Here is a 26,785-nt window from a genome sequence, read left to right on the forward strand (position 1 = left end):
CAATATTTTGTCACACCTCCTGTTCACTTCCAGTTCCATATCCCAAAGTCCCAAGACATTGAAAACTGTGCAACATACCAATGATTATATATAGACTAAAACCTCCCTGAAGAAGAAAAGGAAAACTGACCTGAATCCATTATGAAGAAGGTTAACTAAAAACCTAAATTTTAGGGTCAACGCATTTTTCTACACTACCTGCTCGCGCTGATGGCAGGTTGCACAGTTCTACCCTAGCACTTCCAGTGCGGGTTTTGATATGAAAGTCTGCACTGAACCTCTTCTGGCAGGTTTTCCCAAACTGGAGGAGAAGCTTTGCGCACTAGAACAAAGAGATGGATATTGGTTGTTGTTGATATGGTTGAGCTTTCCCATTTGGACCTCTTGATATTATCCTCATGGGCTTGCCCATTGAGATCTGGACGTTCCTCCATCTTTTGTGGATCCCTAACTCCCTCTCCCTTCCTATAAATTCATTCCCTTCCATCCCCAAAGGGTTGGTCATTGATTGATGCATCCCTAAGCGGAGATTATGCTTACATGCTACCCATTCTAGCTTGGAGAAGGAGTGCTTGAAGAGTCTTTGCTTGGAGTTGGACATCCACCAAAAGGAGGTCTCCAACATCAAGGCATAGGTTGTATGCTTCCATTTTAGCGCATTAATATATACATCTGATGTTCACTCTCCATAATTATGTAAATGTTTATGCTTTTAGTTTAATACTCCTTGATCTATTAAGTAGTTTATGTTTGATGTATGCCATATATGCTCTTGTATTTTTCGTAGCTCTTTCATCTTCCTTGCAGGTACTCGGACATGAAGAACAAGTAAGGAGTGAGGCCTATAGCGAAAGAATCAAAGTCATCTCCGAAGGATTGCGCGATTAACATCAGAGCGAGGTAGGTTTATCCTTCTCTCTGCATTTGTTAAACATAAACTAGGAATTTGTATGTTAGTTTGTTTGGTTTGTTGCTAGACCCATTCATTGGGCTAGAGGGATAACCTATGTCCGCAGAGGGGATTTACCTCCACAACAAGAGGAACCAATACATATTCATTGTTCCAATCCATTGGAGATAAGGTGTAAATATCATTTCTATGATATTTGTGATAATTTTATGATTTACCTTCATCTGGTGTTAATAAATCAAGTTTCTTCCAAAATTACCCTTGATGTGACACATGGTCTTAAAGATATTAGTGACTAGTATATAGATGAAGAGTAATCTTATATTTTTATATATGGATGTGAGTATGCTCCTCATTTATTTCCTAAGTATATTCCTAAAAGGCTAATTGTAAAAGAAATAACATATAAAACTATCAATAATGGTATTGCTTCTACCCTGAAAAAGAATCAGAAGTAGACTTGGCCCACTTTTCTTGTCCCAATGGGAATGTATACACTTGCTGATCCCAGTATGTTGCAATTGAAACTAAACAACTTAAAGCTATAATGTTAGACTGAGGAACTATGATAAGGCATGATCCTAAAGGTATTGTTACAAAATCACTACACTTCAAAATAATTTAGTTCATATATCCATGATCATTATTTTTTTGATGTTATGTTTCAAGGGGTTAGGGACTTTGAAGAAGTATCAAAGATATTTTACAAGATGTTGGATCTTGAAAAAATAGCTAAATTTATTGGTTTAAATTAAACAGAAAAAGTGCATTCTTAAGAGAAAAAAAACCAAAATACTGGAGCTGGATCCAATTTCCATTGAAAATAAAATAAAATCACGATTAGTTAAGATTGCATCCCCAATTGAAACAACACATAAAGTTATTGAAGAACAGCATGCATAAAAAGATAAAGAAAAATTGGAGAAGGGAAGAGAAGAACAACTAAAGATAAAAAATGAAGAAGAGCTGAGAAAAACAAAGTAGGTGAAAGTAGAACAATAAAGGAAAGAAGAAGAAGGACTAATGAAAGAATAGAAACAACGAAGAGAAGAACAATTGAGAATAGAAGATCATGAAAAACAAATAGAAAAAAGAATGATTCAAAAATAAAAAAGAGCATAAATTCAATGAATAAGAGGATAGAGAAGAAACCAAAGATGGTATTGAAAAGGATATGACTCAACAAACTCCTTGTAGAGTAGGTAGTCCAGGAGGAAATACTCCAAGTGTTGGACCCAGAGAGTCCACAACTATAATCTCAACTACCATCGTTGATGTTACCCCTGTTAGCTCAATTCATGGTAAAGTTTTTCTTACACCAAAGGATTCAAATACCCCACCACTCATGGGAAATACATTCATCCCAATAAGTACTTATGTCTTCCACGCATATAAAAAGAACATCGTCAAAGCCAAAGGAAAGAAAAGAAAAGTGGAGCAATTAGAAGGTTTTCCCTAGGACCCATTTGTCATATGGAATGCCTCTCACTTAAATGATAATGAATTTGTAGAAGAAGCAACATATGTATTAGGGGCATTTCCAAATGCAAATAAATGCTCTATTAATAAATTGACCACACAACTAAAGGGAGAGAAAGAATAGACTGTTGTTTTAAGGGAATCACTAAGGAATAAAAAAGTGCAGTTAGGAGAAAAACACAAACAATAAGTTATTCAATTGGCAGCTAAGTATGATGTTGATATTATTGTGGTTCAAGGAAATCATGTTATAGAAATGCAATCCATAAATAAAGAGATTCGAAGTAGATTATTAAAATGCAACAAATACAAGAAAGAAAAATCACAAAGAACTTTTCATATAAACAACAATTTTGTATTGTTGAAAAACAAGTTTAAGAATTAAAAGCCAAATAGAGAATTGTTGATTTCTTGAAGAAAAGCCAAATAGGAAGATGCACAAGTTGCTCTCGATAATCTAAAAATGTAGGAAATGAAAAATAATGATACTTCTCAACATCTTCTTAGGCGACAGAGGAAGAACAACTTCATTTTCAAGTCTCTTTGCATGCTTGGTTAGGTAAGTGTGAGTTTACACAAATGTCATAACAAAGGCTAACACTTAAATAAATTTGGAATGAAGCACTTGATATTATCAAGAAGTAAATGAAATATTTGTGATTTCTTGGTCAAAAATTCCACTCACAACATGTCTAAGCAATGTAGAAAGAATGGAAAAAGATAAGGTTAAAAATATTGAAGAAATCAATAATTGGAACAACAACTTAATTTGGGACCTTATTTCTAGGCCTACAGAAAGTTCAAATTCTCTCTCTTCCCACATTACCAAAATTAAAAAAAATAATCTCAGGAGATCCACTCACTTATAGAGTTGTGAACTTATCATGGGAGTTCCATGACCTATCATGATCGCTCAGTTACTTGGAAATGTTGCAATACATCAGTTTTATGTTGAAGTAAAGGGAGAAAAACAATGAAGAATATTTCAAAACAAAGGGAGATAGTTTTGCTTGATATCCTTGTATCTATTTTCCTTATTATTTTTGGATGTGAGTTAGAAAGAAATGGGAATTGATCTTTCTTTCAAGATGTAATTATTCTATAAATAACCTTCCAAGATGAATCTTTGTTCTTGCAGGAGGCTTGTTTCTGAAGCATCTGTTTGAAGAGTGAGTGGTTTTATGATAGTGCTCACATGGATGAAGATCAAAACAATGATCTTTCATATGGCCAACTCAGTCACAATGTTGGAATTTAACAACTTTTGACTGTGAATGTGGAGGAGTAGAATCTGGAATAGGTGAAGGTGAACCATCAAGAAGAAATTCAACACTCTAAAATTTGATGGGCTTTGAGTAATATGGAATATGAAATGACATGTCCTTATCATATCCAAGACCTGTTTTGTGGCTTTTTTGGACAAGCTCTTCCCAAGGTCTAATGATGGTCTTGGAAAGGGTATGCCGAATTTTTGCATCTGCATGCAAATCTGCTCATTCATTGGGTACTAGATTAACATTATTGATTTGCTGCTGGTGGGAGTTTGTCTCAATGTTACTGATTTGACCACTTACTGGCTGTTGATGGGTGTCATGATGCTTATGCTGTTGTAACTCATCTTGATGGAGCTGAGATTCAAGCTGCAAAAATTCAATCTTGTCATGTGAATTTTGCAGACATGTTTGAATGTCTCTGAGAATGGCTTTATCGATCATGATTGTACTGTCGACAGTAGAATGTATTAAATTGTTTAGTAATTCCAACACTCCATCAGTGATTTTCCAACAATTTATATTGTTGAATTCAATCCCAAAATCAAATAAAGGGTGCTCCACAAAGCAAGACTTCAACGTACTAGCTTCAACGCTTCTCGTCATATAGGTTGGACCAACGTACAATAACCAAGGTAGAAGACAACCCTTGGTCGTGGAGGATGTTGCAACCCTTGGACTTGTTGGAGTTCAAGGGCAGTGTACTATCAGTTGTAAACTACTCCAAGTTGTACAAGTGGTGCATGCAATCAGAGAGTTGACTTAAAGGAAATACATAATCCAGATGAGGGAATTTCCTAATTAATAGGGCCTAATTCCCAAGGGAACAACACAAGGAAATGGGAGCTTGGAGGCTCAAAATTTTGGCTAAGTATTGGCCAAGGTCAGTCAGCCAGGTAGAGGATAGAAGATACAGGTGCAGGTTGAGCTCAAGCTTGAGCATAACATATTGTATTCATCCAGATTCTTTGATTAATGCAATACAAATAGTAAGGGATTTTGAGCAGTTGCTTTCCCTAGATAAATCTCTGTGCATGTGTGAAGTTTCCTTTTTCATATCTATGATTCTTGTTTTATATGGTGAATTAAATTTCATAGATCAGTAGAGTAGCTTCCAGTCTCATGATTTAGTAAATTTCATGAGTAGTTTTGAGTCTACACATTAATTTATACAAGCAGTTGCTATAGGGTCAAACTGAGAGCGGAGAGGGATCGAATTGACAAAATATTTCCTCTAAACATCCACAATCATGAAGAAATCACCTAGGGAAGGGTAAGTATTGTTTTTCTCCTCATCTTTAATGGTAAGTATTATTTTTCTCCTCATCCTGTTGCAAACCCCTGCTGAGTTGAATTTCTCTTAAAAAGTTTTTTTTTTAATATGTGGGAGGTAAGGTGGCAACAAAGTTAGTTTGCTTTAAATTTGGCATATAATCATCCTCCCTATAACTAGAATAAGAGTTCCAACCCTCTCACCCCTGTATTGAAACCCTAGGTTGCTCAAAACACAACCTTCACAGAAAAACTTTAAGAAACCTGAGGAAGTAGTAGTAGGAAACACGGGAGGAGGTTTCAATAGAAGGGAGCCAACAAACACTAACTAAATCCATCAACATCCTCCTGTCAAAGATATCTTCCTAAGCCACTAATGAATGGGGTTCTTTGAAAAATTAAAGTGGTATGACAATGAGATAACACATGAATTTTCCATGGACCTTCACTCTCAAGGGGAAGACAGTGTGTTTGTCAACTTAATTTTCTTAAATTGATTACATAAATCGTCGATCGAAGTTGGTAAACTTTTGAAGTGAAAGTGCACAATATATGCTAGAAGCTTGTTTATTAAGTTGGAGTTATTAATTGATTGAGTTATTGGAAATGTTTCTTTAAGTTTTCTATTCCTATTTCAAAATGAAATTAACATTACTATCTAGTGAAAATAAAATGATTGTGAATTTAAAGCAATATTTCTTACTTGAAAAATGAAACCATAAAGAACTCACACTTGCAAAAATAAACTCACACTTGTAGAATGAAAACTATATTAACTCACACTTGCAAAAATAAACTCACACTTGCACAATGAAAACTATATTAACTCACACTTGCACAATGAAAACTATATTAACTCACACTTGCAAAAATAAACTCACAGTAACAGAATGAAAACTATATTAACCCACACTTGCTTCAAAATTGAAAGTTCAAGAAAGTAACTGCAAACAAACCACTCTTCTTCTAAAATTAAACTAAGAAAACTTTTGAATAAAAATGCTCTGAACATAAAGCTGAAAGAAATCTATATACCTAAATCTATAAAGAGAAACATCTTATGCTATGAAGTTGAAATGTTTTTTTAATGAAATTCCGAAGAAATCACTGGTATTTTGATGATTCAAATTAGCTTCAGAAACTATAAAAGAGATTTGTAAAACTACCATAAGAAGATAATGAACATACGTGAAAATGCTACAGCAAATAATAACAAAAAGGAAAATCTACAAGTTAAAAACCCTCACTGTTTGCAGGGGCCCTCCACAAACAAGCGGTCTCAAGCTTCAACGAATAGTTAATTGTGCATCAAGTCTTCAAAGGCGCTTCCATTAAATAAAAACATAGAGTTTCAAAATGATTACAGTCACAAAATATTCATTCACCATCATCATTTGTTTTGTCCTGCCTTATGGTATTTATAAAAGCCATTCAATAAATGTTTGAGGCTTTCATGCCTACTTTTGTCTAACAGAGTTCTAATTCAAACTATCAAACTGAGATTCCTAATTTTAGCTTCTAATAGATAGCGATTCGCTCACAATTTTCTATTCGGCAAAGCAAATCGTGAGGCGTTTTCATCTTGGACTCTCGCTCGCTTGCTCCAGCTACGTGTTGACTTTTTCCTTTGACCAAGCGATTCAAGATTTATTCTAATGATTTGGTGTAGATAAATAGGAGGAGATTGTTGAGGGGATCAACCTCTTTCTTCCCCTATATTTCTCTCCGTGAATGGAACCTCTGACCCTGTTCAACAATGGAGTTGGTTGCAGAAACAGATGTTAGTTGCAGAATTGCATGAATCCGATAACTAATGAAAATTTTAACTAAATAATAAGGAACATTTTGGAAATGTGAAAAATAGGATAATTAGTACCTTACCTATATCAAAAAACTAAAATTTGATGCCTGTCAAGTCAAAAATAATGGTTAAGGAGAAGGAAAACGAGTAAAGAAGAGTGTCAAGATGAAACATTCATGAGGCTCTACATTTCCTCACACGGAGGTCATTGCATGTCCTCATGCAAAAATGCAAAAATTAGTGCCCTTGTTAACTACTGCATCTCCTTTGAAACTCAAGCTAGCACATCTAATTTTGTCTTTTTCACCTTTTTCCTTGCCAATGTCATCCTTGGGTTCTTCATCAGAATTTTGTATTTCAGATTTATCACTTTTCTTTTAAGGACCTTATTCTTTTGTTTCAACTTCTTATTTTTCTTATACCAAAGGCTCAAATGTAAGAAAATATTGTCATTTTGGATTCTTTGGATTTCATTCTGTATCTTCAAGGCTTCATGTTCCTTTTGTACGTGTCTATTTAGAGTCTCTAGGTCAAAGATTTCTTGTTTTAAGATATTTATGACTGGAGGTTCTTATGGGCTACTAGACTGATCTTCTTTTTCATGCACTGTTGAACCATATGTCTTTTTTGCAACTTTCTTTTCCATAGATTCGATATAATCGTATATCTCTTTTTGTACTAGATCTATCTCTGGTGTTCCTCAGCCTGGGCTTTAAATGGGTGAAATTACAGTAGGTGAGGGAGTCCTCTACTTCTCTGTTTCCTGATATTCCATGACTTTTAGAGATGGTTACTTCAGTTCTTGATTAATCCTGACACTTCTTCTCAAATTTGATGGAGGAAGGCTTTTTATTTGAATTCTTTTCTTTTCTATTTTGACCTCCTCTATCTCCTTGGATGTGTTTTCTTCTTCTCTGTTGAATTTCTTTCTTCTAACAGTTTTCTTTTTGATGCTTCCTAAAATTTTTGCAATAGGAATTTCATCCTCTGATTGTTCCTGGGACTGTTGTTGAGGTAACTTTTGAATAGGGCTTTTAGATACTCTTTTTCTCCCTCTTTTTCCTTTACTACTACTGGCCTGTTCTTCTTCTTCTTCCTTAAAATGGTTTCTAAGTAAGAAGTTTTCCCAATCATCTCCTAAACCCTTAAGGTAGAATTCAATAAACATTTTGATGAGGCCATGATGATACATATAAATTGAATCTTTTTCTATACATTTCCTGACATTTTTCTTAATATATTCAACAAAAAGTGTGGGAGATTGATCTCATTTCCTTCCAGATAATGCATCATTAGGCGAATGTGATAAAATAACATGCAACCAACCCTTCCTTCACAAGAGAAAAATTTTTTATCAACAAGTTATAGATTTCTCCATTTACTTTTAAGTGAAGTGCTTGGGATTCCTTTCTTAAAAATGGATGTGTCCATACCTAGATTCTTTAAGAAAATTTTCCATTCTTCTCTTTCTATGCCTCTGTTTTTAAACCATCGTTATCCTCCTCCGGATAGACTGGTAGCTTTAGCAATAAGGGACTCTTTCACTACGAATTTAATATCTCCAATCTCAACTTCTACTCCATCAAAATCTCTGGCGAAGGATTTGGTCACCTCTTTGTTGAAACCATCAAATTTCTCCACGAAATGTAGCCACTGTGCTTTCTGCAACATCTCTTTCACTTGCGGGTAACCTTCCATGAACTTTCTTCCATTCAGTTCAAACCTCACAATGACCCCCATGATCGGAAAGTTTTGCCTCTGACTTGCTTCTTGACAGAAAATGGATCAAGGTTTCAGAATGAGGGGTTTCGACAAGGGTATAAACGAAAATGAGGATGAGAGATGAATGAGTGAAGTGATCGTTCTAGAGTATTTAATGAATGTGAGTTGGCGATTTTAGTGATCTCTTCAATGAATTCGAATTTGAGTTGGGAGTGTTGTGAAATTATTGGAGAAAAATGGCAGTGTTATGGTGATATGACCAAAATATATTTCAACCTTAGGCAATGATGGTTTTTAACTAGTGGTACAATCATCATAAAATTCATATAATTAATGTTTTTTTAATCCTTATTACTAAATTAAATGTTTGCATACCTTTACATTAATATTTCTTACCTTTGTTTGCTCCTTTCTTCATTGTCTTCAGGTGCTTTCAAGAATGAATTTGATCACTGCTTCAATTGCTCCAAATGGTGGTTCCTATTAAACATCAGCTACAAAATTACGTGAAAGCTGCAAATTTCTTGCTATTCTGTAGCTATTTTATTTCTGAAAAGGAAATGAGGGACAAAAAGAAAATGGGAATGGGAAATAAAGTTTAGAATTCCAAAATTACTTGGTTTTCACCATAAATTTTCTGTATAAACATGCCAATAGTGTTGGTTTTCATGTTCATACAAATTTTATTATTATTATTATTATATATATATATATATATATATATATATATATATATATATATATATATATATATATATATATATATCATTTTTTTAAATATTTTTTTTAGAAAAGAAAAAGACTTATAAGTCAAGCTGGAGGAGAAGGAAAATCCTTCTTAACCAACTGGAAATCAGCAGTCTTGCAAATGTTTAATAAACTCCTCCTTTGTCAATGGCTTATGATAGATTCTTAATTGATGACCATTCACAAGAAAAGTGGTTCTTTCTTTATCAATAGTTATGATCATAATTGCACCATTATCAAAGACTATTTCAATCTCATAGGGCCCAAGCTAATGAGTTTGAAATTTCCCTTGGAAATCTTTGAACTTTGAATAAAAAAGTAATGCCCAATCTCCTGGTTGGAAATTTCTTTCTTTGATATATTTGTCATGCCATCTGGATCTCTGTTGTTGAACTAGACTAGTTCTTTGGATTACATCTTGTCTTATTTCATCAAGTTCATTTAACTGCTCCATGCTTTGTGTTTGTGCTTTTGAAAGGTCAAGACCTAATTTAACTGATGTCTTGAAAGTTTTGACCTGAAACTCAATAGGAAACAGAACTTGCTTCCCATAAACAAGCTCACAGGGAGTGTTCCCTGTAGTTTTTCTCCATGTGGTGCGGTATGCCCATAAAGCTTCTGGAAGCTTTTCTGCCCAGTCTCTTCTATGCATATGCACAATTTTGGTGATAATTGCTTCAATTACTTTATTGGTGGACTCCACTTGTCCATTTGTTTGTGGATGGTATGGAGTGCACTTCCGATATTTGATTTTGTACTCATCCATTATCCTCTGTACCAACTTGGATGTAAATTGAGCACCTTGATCTGTTACAATTTCCCTTGGGACACCAAAATGAGTAAATATATCCTCGAAAAGAAATGAAACTACAACATTTTCAGTAACAAAAGGAAGTGCTTTAGCTTCTACCCATTTCATAACATAATCAGTGCAAATAAGAATGTACCTTTTCTATCTCGATGGTGGATTGATTGGATAAACAAAATCCAGAGTCCATTTTTCAAAAGGCTCAATAAGTACCTAAAGCTGTAGAGGCATTTCATCAGAGAGAACAGGTTTCCCCATCCTTTGACAACTATCACATCTCTTGACATACTCCTTGGCATCCTTAAAAAGGGAAGGTCAATAATATCCTAAGAGAAGGACCTTGTAGGAAGTTCTTTTGTCAGCGAAGTGTCCTCCACATGGCTCATCATGACAAGCTTTCAATATCTCTGGTACTTCATCTTCTCTAACACACCTTCAGATGATTAGATCTGGCCCTATTTTATACAATTCTTCATTTATCCATGAATAAGATGCACTAATTTTAATTACCTTCATTTTTTCTCGAGGAGATAAATTTGAAAATAACTTCCCTATAGCCAAATAATTAGCAATATCTGCAAACCAAGCTGATTTAGTAGATACTACAAAAAGATATTCATCTGAGAAATTGTCTTCTATAGGTATATCATTATTATCATTTTGAATTCTAGACAAAAAGTCAACAATTGTATTTTGTTTCCCAGGTTGATCCAAAATAGTGATGTTAAACTCTTGCAACAACAACAACCATCTTGTAATTTTGTCATTAGTGACAGATGTATTCAGTAGGTACCTAATTGTAAAATGATCTATATGCACAAAAGTTTCATAGCGAGTAATGTAATGTTTGAATTTATTGATAGCATGGACAACAACTAAAAACTCCTTTTCTGTTACAGTACAACCAACTTTGCAAGAGTCAAATTTTTATTGGTATAATAAATGGCATAAGGAGTTAAATCTTGTTCTCCTATTACAACTCCTAAAGTTGTGTCTGAAGCATCAGTTGAAATGTGAAAAGGTAATTTCCAATTTGGTCCTCTAAGAATGGGTGCTTCATAGATTTTCTTAGGGAAAATTAAGAACCCCCTCTAATTTACATATATAATAAATGGGTGAATCTCTATGGTATATAGGAAAAATGGAAGGCGATTTTCTCAATAATATGATATGTATATGTAATTTTTTGGCGAATCTCTCACCAGGCATGGCGAATATTTTACTCAATTATAAAATCTTGTGTTTATTGAATACACAAATGAAATCATTGCATTTCATTAAAATATCTTTTGAAATCAAAATTACCAAATTACATATCGATAACCTAGTGGGTGTAGGATAAAATTCACCCGTGCCATTCACAGAAAGCATGAGAAAAAACCTAATACTATATATAAAACCAAGAAAAAATCAAATTCATCACTTCTAGGGACCTCGTAACCACCCTCCCAATACACAAGTATGTTCCTATTTGCAATTAGAAAAATTACCCAAATTACAATCTGTTTACTCCAGCATATGCTGGAAAGTTATAGAAGGATGACTAGTGCAATCAGTCCATTCCTTTTAGCCCTGGATTTGTTTCAATTTAAAACAGAAGTATACAAATATACTTGTCCAATTTTTGTGCTTTAACCATTCACCTTAAGATGTTTTTACAATATAATTTCCTAAGTCTATTTAATATCTTCATTATCATAAAAACCAACCTATATCCATCTTAACTCCACATCTACCACTCTTAGGGGGATGAAATCTATTTATCCCTCTGAGCACTTGGTAGACCCAGAATTAAGATGGATCTAAGATGATAGAATTTCCCCTTTAAATAGTATATGCTCACATGAATACCATGGTATTACCATGGGTTATCATAAACCTGGAGCTTAAAAATTACTATTAGTAATTTATAAAAATTAATAAAATTAATAGTTGATTTTTATTTTATTTTTTATTTTAACCAAGCTAAAATGTTTAACATACATTAAATTACAACATCCATTTTTACTCTTGATTGGATCAAATATTTTTTCACTCTATGCTAATTTGCATATCACGATATTTGATACCTCTCGGGGGTTAGTAGATCCAGAGTAAAGATGGATCTATGCTGGTTTAATTCCCCCATTTAAATAGGCTACATTCCAGGTGAATACCATGGGTCAATACAACGTTCCATTTTGGTGAATACCATGTGCCATTTTTGTTTTTATTAATACTAATATTATGGTTAAGAATGTTTTTTTGCATGGTATTAATAACAATCTAGTCCATGGTATTTGTCCCATAGTATTTTGCCCATAGGTTTCACCTAAATATAACGCATTTTTTGAGTGTTTGTAAATATAAGGTGACTTTTTTTTTCTGTGTGGTTCACGGGGCACCAGAGGTGGGCCGCTACGTCCACGTAGATAATCGGGGCAGCTCCACCCGAAGGGAACTGCCGTTCGGCCAGATCGGGCCTAACCCCGAGGGCGTCGAGGAGATTTGACTCCGTGACCTCCCAAACCGGGAGAGTACTATCAACGGGAACTCGACCATTTGAGCTATCCCTTGGGGCTAAATATAAGGTGACTTATGGAGTAAATATAATTTGTTTTTTTATTTGTTTACCACACCTCTCGTTTATTTATATTTTTATTAATTTACCATACCTCTTTTACAAATATGGTATTTGGCCCATAGGATTCACTTAAATAAAACCTCTTTCTTGAGCCTTCATAAATAGAACGAGGGTTATGGACTAAATATAAAAAGAGGTTTTATTTATTTATTTACCATGCATCTAGTTTATTTATATTTTTATTTATTTACCATACCTTTTGAGTAAGTATAAAAATACGTTTTTATTTACCATACCTCCAATTTACTTATATTTTTATTTGTTTACACCCTTGCATGTATATAAGATGACTTATGGAGTAAATATTAAAAATGTTTTATTTATTTACCATACCTCTCATTTATTTATATTTTTATTAATTTACCATACCTCTTTTATAAATATGGTATTTGGGCCTTTGTACCATAGGATTCACTTAAATAAAACCTATTCTTGAAACTTGGCGAATGGAAGGTTGTAACTCCTAATTTCAAGGGCTAAATTTACCTTTTTTACCCTCTCCCTTAAAATAAGGTGGGCTATTTGAAGTGATTTGTAAAAATGTACTAAGATACAAAATATTCGCCCACTAAAAATTTAAAACCCCTTAATTCCCCCAAAGGGCGAACATTCGCCCCTAAAATTTTCTATGGATCATTTTCTCTTTTAATATCTCAAAGGCCTTTTGGCAAGCATAATTCCAATTGAATTCACAGTCTTTTGTGAGTAGTTTGAAAAGTGGAGATGCAATTTTGTAAAGTTTTCTATGAATCTTCTATAATAACCAGAGAAACCAAGAAAACGTCTAACATATGATTGACAGGTTGGAATTGATAATTTATAAATAACTTCTACTTTAGATGTGTCTACTACCAGGTTTGATTACAAATCTATCTACCAGTTGTAACAATGTAGGTGTATATTGAAGATTAGAAAGATTTAATTGATTCATAGTTTCTTTACTCATGATGTTTATAGATGCTCCTAGATCAATCAATGTATTTGGATCTCTACACCATTTATGTGTGTTTTCACAATGAGACTTCTTGGATCAAGATATTTCTGAATTGTTGTCTTACCCATCATGATATTTGCAATTTTTCCAACTAGTTAGATTCTTTTGATTTCTTTTCTTTTTCTTCTTGGTCTTTTTATGCTCAATTCCCTAATTGTCTTTGCAAAAATTGGTATTTCATTAATGGCTTGTAGCAAAGGAATCTTTATGCAAAAATTCTTAAGTTCATCTAACATGTCATAATTAGTCAATAAAATATGTTTTTATACCCTTTCATCAAGTTTTAATCTCTCAGGAAAAGGTGGTTTTGAAACAGATACTGAAGGTTGTTCCATAATAGGAGTTGAGTTATTTGAATGTGTTGGAGTAACTTGTTTTTGATTTTTTTCTTTTTCATTAAGAGACTTCTCTTCTTCATAGTTATTTTCTTTTTCACTTTCTTGAATAACAACTGATGGGGACTCCAAATGCGTCTTCACTTTATCAATATCCCATTTTGTCATCGAGCACCATGCCTACTTCTGGTCTGTTTGTTTCAAGCGTGGCCTCTCAAATTCCTATACCGACTGCAGTTTCTTCAGTTCCTGTACAACTGATAGTTACGGTTGGGATAGTTAATGTCCATATAGGTTCCTCAGGTCCTCCATTAAGTGGACAATATGTGCCACCACCTATCCCACCGCATGGGGGGAAACAACCACCTCCTCCATATGTACCTCCTGTTTTGGGTGAAACCTATGTAAGTGCATCTCAAACTCATGCTACCAGAGTTGGACAAAATGTTGCCAGTGTACCTTATCCTAATGGATCATCCTTTCCATCTGAATCAGGCCAAATCTAGTATCAACAACCTCTTTTGGCCCAGATACCCTGCCAAAAACCATACCCTCCATATGGCTCTAAACAACCTCAAAAAATACACCCTTTACTCAACAGGTAGGACCCCAAATGCAGCTTGGTTCAAATACCTCATTTGGGGCATCTGGTCAATTTCAAATTGGAACCTATCAGTACCAACCTGGAACTCAGCAAATTCCTCAAGGAACTTTCCAACAAAAACAACCTTATGTACAACAAGGACCTTATGTGGAGCAAGGGATTTATCAACAGCCATTGCAGCAACAAGGACAACCCTTGTATCAACAAGGACAACCCTTGTATCAACAAGGTCAACCCCTGCAACAATAGGGTCAACAATTTTACCACCAGGGTCAACAGTTACAATAACAACCTTATAATCCATACTCTTCACAAGTTGTTTATCCACCTTATGGTTCTCAATGACCCATGATGGGTTAGTATCAAACTTACCCTGGTCAAAACCCACATTTGTGGGGGAAAAATCCACGTTTGTATGGTCATAATACCTCTCAGTGGGGGAAATATCAATCTCCTTATGGTCAAAATCTACCATTTCGGGGGAAAAACCCATACCAACAAGGTTGGAATCCATAATTTGGGCCTTATCAAAGGCCTCCCATGCCTTTCAATCCAAAATTTCCATTTCTAGCAACGTTGGAACTACCGGATGTGTCAAGGTTCACAAATGATCAATGTTAGGTCCCTATAATACTAGTGATTACTCCATTACTATTGTAGTTGTATCCCTTATTAATATTGTTGTGCCCCTATTGTCCCCATATTGTTATTTCTGTGCCCCATATAATCCCTCTATTGTTATTTTTGTGGCTTTATATTATTATTGTTAGGTCGACTGGGTTATATTGTGACTCCTTAGACTCCCATATATAGAAAGGAGGTTTGGTCATTTGAATCATCCAAGAATTGTTCGTTTATGTAATGTAAAGGAGGTTGCCCCCTCGAAGAGGCTGAATTCTAAGGCGTTGATCTATCCATTCTATCTTTTTTTGAGCTGGTTTCATAACATTTGGTATTAGAGCTTTGGATTCTAGGGTTTCACTGCTCCAAATAGGTGATCGTGGAATTTTTGCTATAATTTTTAATTATTTTTTTTTGTAAGCTGAGGTGGTACTCTTTCTATTACTGGATAGAAAATAAAACATTACATCGTATCAAAAATATTGAAGACCCGCCCACATGGGGAAACCGGGTAATTAATCCATCTATAGTTTTTGATGGCCGCCCAAAAGTAAAAGGCCCAAAGTCTGATAATCTTAGCCAAATAGACAAGGCAGTCTTGAGATTTTCTAATACTACTAGTCTGCAAGAAATATATATCTCTATCTAAATCATGCAAAAAACTGTAACTAGAAAGACTATGAGTTTTCCTGAACATATCTCATGTCAAACATTGTCCATTGCTGGTTGCTGACTTGCTCCTTTCTCTGCATCTTGTTGGTCTCCCTTCAGCAGCTGATGAATTGCGTCCAGTTTCTCCTATTGCCTCTCCATGGCAATGCAGATGAAAGTTAATTCTCTACGCATATCAGGGCTTCCCTGGGCAAGCTCGACCATCTCCTTAGCCACTTGCTCTAGGGCCTTTGCCAGCAGCCTCTTCATAACCCAGTATATGTGCAAGGACTGTTTAAACAAGGACATTCTTCCCCTGGTATGTCCTGGATCATGAAGAAGGAACTCCCAATCCTCCATTTCATCTTCAGATTGGTCCTGGAGAGACTCCTCCTCCAGGTACTGCATAATTCTTCTAACTGCTGGGTTGGTGTTGCGCTGATAGGCCCTTTCTGCCCGCCGGACCCTGTGATTCACCGTCCTTCTTGCCTTTTTAACAGGATTCATGTCCTGCCTGGAGTTCTCTCCTTCCTCCTGCGTCCTCCTACTCTGTCCCCGGCCCCTTTTCCTGCTCGAGTCCGCACCTCTGTCGGGGCCCCTCTCTCGTTTTCTCATGCCATAACGACGAACCTTCACCTCCTGCGGAGCAGGGTGGTCATTTTCCATCTGCTGGTGCTCGTCGTCTGCTAACCTGTCCTGAGAAAAAGACCGCACGTTCCCCTCGCCTCGGGGCAACTCCTCCTCAGACTCGTCCTCGATCTCCCAGATCTCATTTGGTTGATCTTCATTCATAATTCCCTTTCCTTTCCGGCTCTTATTCTCAACAGCTGAATTATACTGCTCCTCTGCCTCCCTGGTTCTCTGCCTTGTTTCCATGTTACCCGCGGATCTGACGCAGAGAAATCTCTGGTGCCCGGAAACTTTTATCTTAAGATGTTGTCTCTCAGCAGCAATGTCCGCACCTCTCCAAATTAGGAAACAGCTAAATGACTGATCTTCCTTCCCCGTTTGGGTATATATCGAATTCCTGTCCTCATCGTACACCTTTGGTTCGAATTTCGTTTGCCATTGACGTTTCCTTTGGCCATCATTCCTTGATTAATATCCGCTGTCAAGAGGTCTGACAGACCGCTCCACCCTCCTCTAAGATCTCGATCATTTATTGCTTCACCTTGGATGTGATCCTGGGCCGTTCTCCACGCACGCCGCCACTGTACTGCCCTGTATCCTATGATCATATCTCTTCTCTGCCCCGACTGATCTAGGTTCATTACTCGGGACCTCCACGTCCTCTCATTGCTCCAGCTCATTGATCCTCGTGTTTCCGCTTGTAGCTTGATCATGGTCTGCATTAATTATTTCTGCCAGGTCCTTCCACTCCCTGTTCCCGCACACCGCTCTCCATTGATTATCCACCGTGCTGCCACGACCTCTACATCCCCAGTTTGCCATGAAATCGGCCGCCTGATTCCCCTTCCTTCTAACGTGATTTATTATTTTGTATTCGATTCTTTTCAATAGGTCTGCGATTTCCTGGATAATTCCAGCCGTACGCCAGCTGTTTGTGACCTTCTCCCAATCTCGACCATTACTGAGCTTTTTCAGCGTTTCAACCGCAATCTGAGAGTCTCCAGCAATTTCTAAATTAGTGTAACCATTTCTTACAGCGATTCGCAATCCCTGGTGAAGAGCCCAAAACTCTGCCTCGTTGTTTGTCATTTCTCCACCCCAGTCTGCGAAAATCCACCTTACCTGCTTGTTACTATCTCGGAAAATGCCTCCAAAACCAGCTTCTCCCGGGTTCCCCTTCGAGGCCCCGTCGAAGTTTAATTTGATGAAGTTTTCTCTGGGATAGCTGAATTTATCGGGGCTTTGAGTCTGCATATCATGTCGGGAGTTCTGCTTGTGATGGACCATCTCAAACTTTAGATTTAACTTGTTCAGGATTCCCTCCTCAACCTGGTTAGCCTTCCAATCCTCCCCATCCCACTTTTCAACCAGGATTGTTTCCCGCATTAACTTGACTGCTCGTTCCCAGATTACTTCCGGATCTTTTGATATATTCTGGAATACTCTGCGATTCCTCTCCTTCCATATCATCCAAAGTACAAACCCTGAGATGAGATTCCACGCTCTTCTGACCACTTTACATTGAAAAACTTCCTTATTCCATTGAAAAACCATTTCAGTGAATTCACTGGGGGCTATCTCGGATTTGCCAAATATTCGTTTAGTGTTCATCCACAGATTCTTTGCGAACGGACAGTTAATCAGAAGGTGATTTCTGGTCTCCACTTCAGTGTTACATAGACAGCACCTCGATGGGCCATTGAAGCCTTTTTTTTGGATTCGATCCCAGGTTAAAATCTTATTCTTAGTTGCAAGCCATATAAATATGGAGACTTTCGGCCACCAGTTACTTTCCCATATAATTTTCCAGTCTAAATTCTCTTCACCTCTGGTTTGGGTATCAGTTAAGTAGTAAGCCTCTTTGGTGGTGAAGGAGCCTTTCATAGAATTCCCCCACCTGAGGATATCCTTTCCAGTGCGAGCTCTAATTTTCCTGGATTCTACCTCTTTCCTGTAGGCTTCTTGATGATCTTGGCTGAGCTCCCTGTCCCACTCAGTCGGATCAGTCCATATTCTCCAGCTTCCTTCCGGGTCATTAGCTTTCCAATAGTCTCTGACACATGTTCTATCTCCTTCTATTCTATCCCGAATCTGTTGAAGCCTCTGAATTCTGCTCATTCTTTCTTTCTGTTGCCACTTATCCTCCCAGAAATTGGCTTCTTCTCCACCTCGAATCTCCCAGAAGGTATGCTTTTCAACCAAATCTCTGTTCTGACGAGCTAGGTCCCATATTGTTGACCCTTTGGGGGTTTCTCTCTGTCTTAAGATCTCAACTGTGGAGTCAGGCATATTGTATTTTGTTTTCCATATGGCTTTCCAAAGATCATTGCCCTCCCTAAGCCAGTGCCACCAGAGCTTTGCTCCCAAAACTCTGTTGAGAATTTCAGGGTCCCTCAGCCCCAAACCTCCTTTTTCTTTTCTCTCTGTTAACTGATTCCAAGAAACTAGGGCCCATTTTTTCTTCTGGTTAGTCCCTCCCCATATAAAAGTTCTAATGATCTCTCTAATCTTTGCACATACTCCTAAAGGGGCAGCCATTATCGACAAGGGATAAATGGGGATAGCTTGAAGGACTGATTTTGCCAGAACTATCCTTCCTGCTATATTTAAAACTCTGAAGGCCCAGTTTGCTACTTTGTTTCTCAGCTTATCCAGGACTCCTTGCCAATTTTTCATCTTTTTGGAGGTAAAGTCCAATAAATTACCCAAGTATTTCGTAGGCAGTTCTCCTCTCTTAAAGCCCAATAATCTTATAAGGTGGGTTTTGACCTGCTCCACTGTATTAAATATGAATATACAGGATTTATCTCTATTAATTTCCAGACCAGAAGCCTCAGCAAATAAATCCAAAATTCTTTTAAGTTGTCTTACTTCTTTGACAGTTGGTTCCCCGAATAACATGATATCATCAACGAATTGCTGATGAGTTAAGGGAAAATTATTTCCCCAGAGCTGAAGACCTTTGATTCTGTTTGCTTCTCTTTCTTTTTTAATAAATCGACCCAGACCTTCGGCTGCTAGAATGAAAAGAAACGGAGATAATGGATCTCCCTGTCTAATTCCTCTAGAAGCATTAAATGTTTTCGAGGGAGTTCCATTAACAAGAATAGAAAAATTTGGAGAAGAAATCAAGCTATGGATCCACTTAATCCACCTCCTATTAAAACCAAAACTTTCCAGGACTTCTTCCAAATAATTCCAGTTAAGTCGATCATAAGCCTTCGACAAGTCTAATTTGATCATCATACCCTTTTGCTTTTTTGTTTTTAGAGAGTGAATAACTTCTTGAGTTACAACCAGACCATCAAGGATCTGTCTACCTTCAACAAAACCTGTTTGTTCAGCAGATATTAACTTGTCCAGAAGGGGTTTTAATCTCTTGGCGATCAGGGATGTTATAATCTTGTAAATAACATTACACAGAGCTATGGGTCTAAAACCATTGGCATCTTCTAAATTATCCCCCTTAGGAATTAAAGCATAGAAAGTAGAGTTAATGGCAGGCCATACCTTTTGGTTCATCCTAGATTCTTCTATCAGATCAAGGATCTCTTTTCCCAGGAAGTGCCATCCCGCCTGGTAGAAATCGACTGTGAAGCCATCCGGGCCTGGAGCAGTACCTTTCTTCATTGCTTTCACAGTTTCCTCTATCTCTTCTAAGGTAACAGCTCTCATTAACGCCTTATTTTGGTCCTCTGTGACTAAACGAGGAATGGCCGAGCATATTTCCTGAATTGCTCTCGTTCGATCAGCTTGAGGTTCAGTTAGGATTCCTTTATGGTGATCTATCAGGACTTGTTCAATCTCAGCTTGCTCGACCATTCTATTCCCATTCTTATCTTTGATGGATAGAATCCTGTTGCTCTGTCTATGTTTGATCATAGCCTGATGAAAGAATTTAGTGTTCCTTTCCCCCTCCCTTAACCACTTTATTCTTGATTTTTTCCGCTAGAGGACTTCTTCTTGCTTTCGTCTTTCTTCTAGTTTTCCAAGAATTACCCCTTCTTCTCTAATGCTTTCCTCTGTTCTGCCTTCCATTATCATCTTTTGTTGAAGAGATTCCATTTCCCCCTCTAGTTTTTGTTTGTCTTCCATAATGTTGCAAAATTCTTCCTTGTTCCATTTTTTAATTCTCCCTTTCAGCTCCTTCAGTTTCAACTGGAACGTATGCATTTTTCCTTTGCCCTGCACTGTACTCTGCATCCACCATTCTTCAACTTTCTTTATGAATCCTGGGTTCCTTAACCAGAAGGCTTCAAATCGGAAAGGTATTTTTCCATGATTCCTTTTAATATCCACCTCTAGTCTAATCGGCCAATGATCAGAACCCAGGGATGGTATGATCTTTGCTTCGACAAAAACATCCTTAGTCATGATAGCTTCTGAAACTAGGAAGCGATCAAGTCTTGATGCAATTTGGTTCTTGCCCCCCCTCCTGTTGTTCCAGGTGCATATCCCATTAATAGTCTGGATGTCTACTAATCTTAAATCCTCTATCATTTCATTGAACCTATCCATGAAGTGGTCCACCTTCCTTATCCCACCTTTTTTCTCTTCTAAGGATCTGATTAAATTGAAATCGCCTCCTATGATCCAAGCAACTTCTGGATATATTCTGCGGATGATTTTCATACTATTTATAAAATTTTCTTTTTCCCCTGGGGAAGGGGGGCCATAAACCCCTGAGATAACAACCTGTTCCTTTGTTCCTACTATCCTACCCAGGCCAGTAAGGACTCTACTCATGCTGGTCCAGCTTTCTAAAATGATATCATTTGGATTCCACAAAATTGCAATACCTCCCGCAGAGCCGATAGCATCTTGCCCCATAACTTCGTATTGCAGTTTATTTTTGTCAATTATTCTTTCAAGTTGTTGAACTGTAATTTTTGTCTCCTGTAAAATCATAATGCTAGGCTTCTCCTTTTTCAATTTATCTTTCATATATCTCTGTTTACCCTTACTATTCAGGCCCCTAATATTCCAGCTGATAACAATCATTTAAAACTTTTGGTAGGAGGGGAAGAATACCTCTGACAGAGGTATCACTTTACCTGAGTTTATCAACGTTTCTCCCACAGTCTGGATAGTTTCACTCATCGTTTTCCGACCTCTTTTCCTACTATTTTTGCCAGAGCCGTCCATTCCCGCCTGTCCATTCCCCTGTTCATTTCCTGTCATTACCTGCTTGTCCATGTTCTCCCCTTTTTTTTCCTTGTACTTCTGAAATGCTTCCTTATACAATTGTTTCTGCTTTTCAGGTATGAATCTACTATCTAGATATTTCCATTCCTGAATTAGCTGTTTCATGATTCTCTCCTCTTCCACCTCACTTTCTACTTGGTTTTCCACATCCATCTGCGATTGCATTGCTGTATTTTCTGCCTTTCCTTCCGTCTGAACCTCAATGGTTTTTCTTAAATTTGCACCTTTTCCTTTATCTTCACTTACAATTTCCATTGGTGTGTTTCCAGGGTCTTCGTCGTCCTCCAAATTTACTTCATAGTCCTCGTTCTCGCTCTGAAGCACTTGAAACTTGTTTTGACTTATTGTTTGGCTGGGCTTTTCTTGTGATTGAGATTTTGGTCCCTCCTTACTCTGTTTCCTTCTCCTTGTGACCTGTTGAAAACCCCTGTCTGTCTCCTCCAGTTTTTCTGAGTTTTTCTGATATTCCTCTTGACTTCTTTTTGATTCCTCCTCCTTATTCAGCGGGCATTGCCGATATAGATGGCCATATTCATGGCATTTGCGGCACCTAAACGGGATATGTTCATAGTCTATTGGCTGTTGCCAGACTTCATCATGATATTCCAGCTCAATACTTTCTGGGAGGGGTTCTGCCAAATTCATGTAGACACAGATCCTTGCATATGAAGTATATTTGCCCCGTTTTGTAGCTTCTGCAATTTTAACAAAACCCCCGATTGAGTTCCCGATTCCTTCTAGAATTTCAGGGTCCCAGAATTCGTCTGGGAGCCCGAACAATCTAACCCAGATTGGGGCGTCCAGCATTTTTTCCCTTTCTGGGCTGTATCTTTCTTCCCAGTATTTCATGAACAGGCCTGCATTGTTCATGGAGTACAGACCTTCTTCGAAGATCCAATCTTTATCCTCTAGATTCGTGAAGATAGCTGTGAAAAACCCTTTTGCTCCCAGTTTCAGATCTATATGGCCTTTTGGTCTCCACCTTTGATCAATCCATCTGTATAACTCTTTCTCAGATGGCCAGTAGCCTATGAATTTTCATATCAAGGCATGGTCCTTCATGTAACAGTTATATTCCTCCAGTTTGTTGCAGGGAATGACATATCTTGGTTGTTTTTGTGCCCTAGGTAGGCATTTTCCTCCCATCCTTTTCTGCCATAGGTTACCCATCACTGGGGCATAGCTTTCCTTCTGGTTATGCTGCATTCTGCCTGCGCTAGTCTCCCTTGCTACCACATTTTTGAAGGAGGGGATCTCTCCCCTCCCCTTTGGATTTTCCATTTATCCCTCAGCTCTTGCCTCTAATTATTTACCCTGACTTTGCTGTTGAAAACTAGTTGCCTGAGATGCGGGTATTGCGAGATTCGACTCCCCGATCTGTCCTCTTCAACTTTCCTCGACCTCTCTCCCGCGTTGGTCACCTGTCAGCCCCGTCTGCTGCGCCGTCTGCAAACCCTAGCAGCGTGCATCCTCCTTCCTCAGCCTTCTGCGCTATAATTTTTAATTATTATTATTATTATTATTATTATTATTATTTTTTAATTTTTTTTTAATTTATTTTTATTTTTTTGCGATGTTTCAGAAGCTAAAAAAAACCCATTTGAGAAGACATCGCAATGAACCTCGAGTTCGAATTTCAAAGCTTTTTGCACTATATTTGCAGAGATATGATCTGAGGAAGTTGGTATTTTTGCAAACTCCTGAATTACATTCCAAACAGGGGACTTGTGGAAAATCGTCATAACTTTCTCTCTGAGCATCGGATTGAAATTTCATAAGAAGGTATAGAAAGAAGACAGAATGTAGTTTCTTGTATATATTTTTCAGAGAAAAAGGTTGAAACAGTGACTCGTGGAATGTCGTACAAGTTCGCTCTACTGAACTAGTCTATAATCAGGTCACTATGGGAGATTTGGCATAACTCTTCCTTGGAGAATCCAATTTGGATCAGATTGGTGGCATTGGAAAGAGGACACAGAGGACTACTGCAGATCACAATTTCAGAACTGGATGATCCGAAATTACAGAGATACATCAGAGGCAATATCGAGCTCCTACAAAGTGAAAAAAGGTGTGTAGATTTTTTTTAAATTTTTTCTTAAGCTTGGTTTGAAAAATTATTTTGAAGAATTCAAAGGGCATAGTAGAGCATTATTATCGGTAACTGATGCCCCAGGGAAAGAAAATGAAAACATCTAGTAAGCAACCTGAAATCCATAGCATGACTCATGAAGAAGAGGAAGAAATGCTACATGATATATCAAAATTACAAGACCAAGTGCAACAAATGTCACTCTCACAAAAGCTAACAAAAGCTAAGATAAATGGCGTGGAATATAAGATAAAGGGTGTGGAAGCTAAGATGAATGGCATGGAAGCTAAGACGGATGATTTGAAGATAGATTTGAAGACAGATGTGGAAGATTTGAAGACAAATTTGAAGACAAATTTGACAAAGTTTCTACAAGAAATGCTTACTAATGGTGAAAGGGTAGTAAAGGAAACTCATGATGAGAACAAAAGAAATGTTAATCATGATTTCATAGACTCTAATGTTGGACCGAAGACCCACCATATTCCAAAAATCAATATGAGGAAGTTTGATGGCAAGGATCCCGCAACATGGATATTACAAATGGAGCATTTTTTCGATCTCAATAATGTGCAAAACACACAAAAGGTATGTATTGCAACTTTATATTTGGAACCAAATTAGTTTGTATGGTATCAATGGCTTTGCTCTCATAAACAAATTATCACTTGGGTAATTTTTACGGAAGAATTGACATCACATTATGAGGATACAAAAAGCAACACTTTTTTTAGCCAATTGATAAGTCTCAAACAAAAGGGTTCAATAATGGAGCACATTGAGGAGTTCCAAAAATTGAACATAAGGGTAAAAAATACTCCAGAGGAGCATAGGATTGATGTGTTCATAGGGAATTTAAAGGATAATATCCAACATGATGTTCGCCTTTGGGAAGCTGATTCATTAGAGAAGGCATTCAGGTTAGTAAGAAAAATGGAAAGCAAAATTATGGCAACCAGGAAGCATACCACTCACAACTATAAAGATGGAAGTGTTGTTGCCCCTAGTCTTCCACAACCTATAAGGTTGACACCACAACAATTGGAAGAAAAAAGAGCAAAAGAGCTTTGTTATAGTTGTGATAGCAAAAACACTAAAGGTCATAAGTGTGCTGAGAAGAAATTATTCTACATCGATTGTGAAGAGGAAGAAGAAAAGGAGAAAGAAAGGTCAAAAGAAGAGGATATACTCTAGGAACAAAGCCTATATAAAGAAGAAATGAATCCGATCATATCTTGTAATGCATTGGCTGGAATTACCACTCCTCAAACCATCAAGATAGAAGGACAAATCAAGAAGAAAAAGGTAATAGTGTTGATTGATTCAGGAAGTACCCACAATTTTATTCATTGTAAGATAGCGAAAGAATTGAATTGCTTCCTATATCCAGCACCAGAGTGTCAAGTGATGGTTGAAAATGGAGGAACGATCAATTGCTCTAGAAAATGCCATAATATCAATCTATCCATGGGAGAATATGTATTGAATAGCCCAATGCTTTCCATTCCAATGGGAGGTGTTGATGTTGTACTAGGAGTCCAATGGCTACAATCCTTGGGTACAATAGCTTTTAATTTTCAAGAAGTTTTCATGAAATTTTCTGTGGAAGGAAAGGAAGTTGAATTAAGGGGTATTGCAGGGAAACCGGGAAAGATAATTAGCTCTAACGGTATGACAAAGCTTCTAAAAAAGGAACAAAGAGGTGTAATTGCACAATTATGTTTGCTAGATGTTTCTACATTGGAATCATCTATTTCTCCAGATATCCAAAAAGTCTTGGACAATCATTCCAAGGTATTTGAGACTCCCAAAGGTCTCCCACCTATTCGTGATCATGATCATGCTATTCATCTGATTTCAGGAAGTGTTCCTCCAAACATAAGGCTGTACAGATATCCTTATGCCCAAAAGAGTGAAATTGAACGTATGGTTGCAGAAATGCTAGAGGTGGGTATAATTCAACCTAGTCAAAGTTCTTTCTCTTCTCCAGTAGTATTGGTGCACAATAAGGATGTATCATGGCGCATGTGTCTGGATTATAGGGAGCTCAACAAGCTCACTATTAAAGATAAGTTTCTGATTCCTGTCATTGATGAATTACTGGATCAATTTCATGGATCAATTTACTTCACCAAGTTGGATCTTTGTTCAGGATATCATCAAATTAGAATGAAGACTGAAGACATTCCAAAAAAAGCACTTAGAACTCATGAGGGTCATTATGAATTTTTGGTCATGCCTTTTGGCCTTACCAATGCACCTTCTACATTTCAAGGTTTGATGAATTCCATTTTTAAACCCTTCCTTAGAAAATTTGTGTTAGTATTTTTTGATGATATACTAATCGACAACAAGTCTTGGAAGGATCATGTTGAACATGTTGACAAGGTGCTACAACTATTGGAGGAGAAACAATTATATGCAAAAAGATCCAAATGCTTCTTTGGAGTACAAGAGGTGGAATATCCGGGTCATATTGTATCTCATGAAGGATTTAAGGTAGACCCTAGCAAAATTAAAGCCATTAAGGAATGGAAAATCCCCACATCCATAAAGAAACTGCAAAGATTTCTCGGGTTGACAGGGTATTATCAGAAGTTTGTTAAGAATTATGGTAGAATAGCAGCACCTCTAACAACATTATTGAAGAAAGATGCATTTTCATAGACTCCAGAAGCAACAAAGGCCTTCGAACATCTTAAAGAGGCAATGTGCCAAGCACTAGTCTTAGCTACACCGGACTTCACAAAAACCTTTATTGTGGAATGTGATGCTTCAAGAAATGGAATTGGTGTTGTTTTAGTGCAAGATGAAAGACCCATTGCTTTTGAAAGTCATCCAATCAAGGGAAAGTTTTTACACAAAGCTATTTATGAGAAGGAAATGTTGGCAATACTCTATGCACTTAAGAAATGGCGATCCTACCTAATGGAAAGACACTTCAAGGTAAAAATGGATCATGATAGCCTTAAACACTTTTTAGAACAAAGATTATCCTATGAAGAGCAACAAAAGTGGGT

The 26,785-nt window shown here is 37.0% G+C and overlaps 1 protein-coding gene across 1 annotated transcript in view; it reads right to left on the bottom strand.

The window, feature by feature from the left end:
• Positions 1–20,416: 20,416 nt before the first annotated feature.
• Positions 20,417–26,785, bottom strand: part of LOC149147162 (uncharacterized) — a 50,469-nt gene continuing 44,100 nt past the window's right edge. The window contains exons 2-4 of the mRNA XM_089441731.1: positions 22,265–22,701; positions 21,523–22,168; positions 20,417–21,348 (exon numbers count right to left, since the gene is read on the bottom strand). Coding sequence (XP_089297857.1) covers positions 20,417–21,348; positions 21,523–22,168; positions 22,265–22,701 — 2,015 coding nt within the window. The remainder of the gene's footprint in view (positions 21,349–21,522; positions 22,169–22,264; positions 22,702–26,785) is intronic.

The sequence above is a fragment of the Pinus tabuliformis genome, chromosome 9 (assembly GCF_031772625.1).
Source record: "Pinus tabuliformis cultivar Carrire ecotype Pingquan chromosome 9, CPIR1, whole genome shotgun sequence".
Classification (NCBI taxonomy): domain Eukaryota; kingdom Viridiplantae; phylum Streptophyta; class Pinopsida; order Pinales; family Pinaceae; genus Pinus; species Pinus tabuliformis.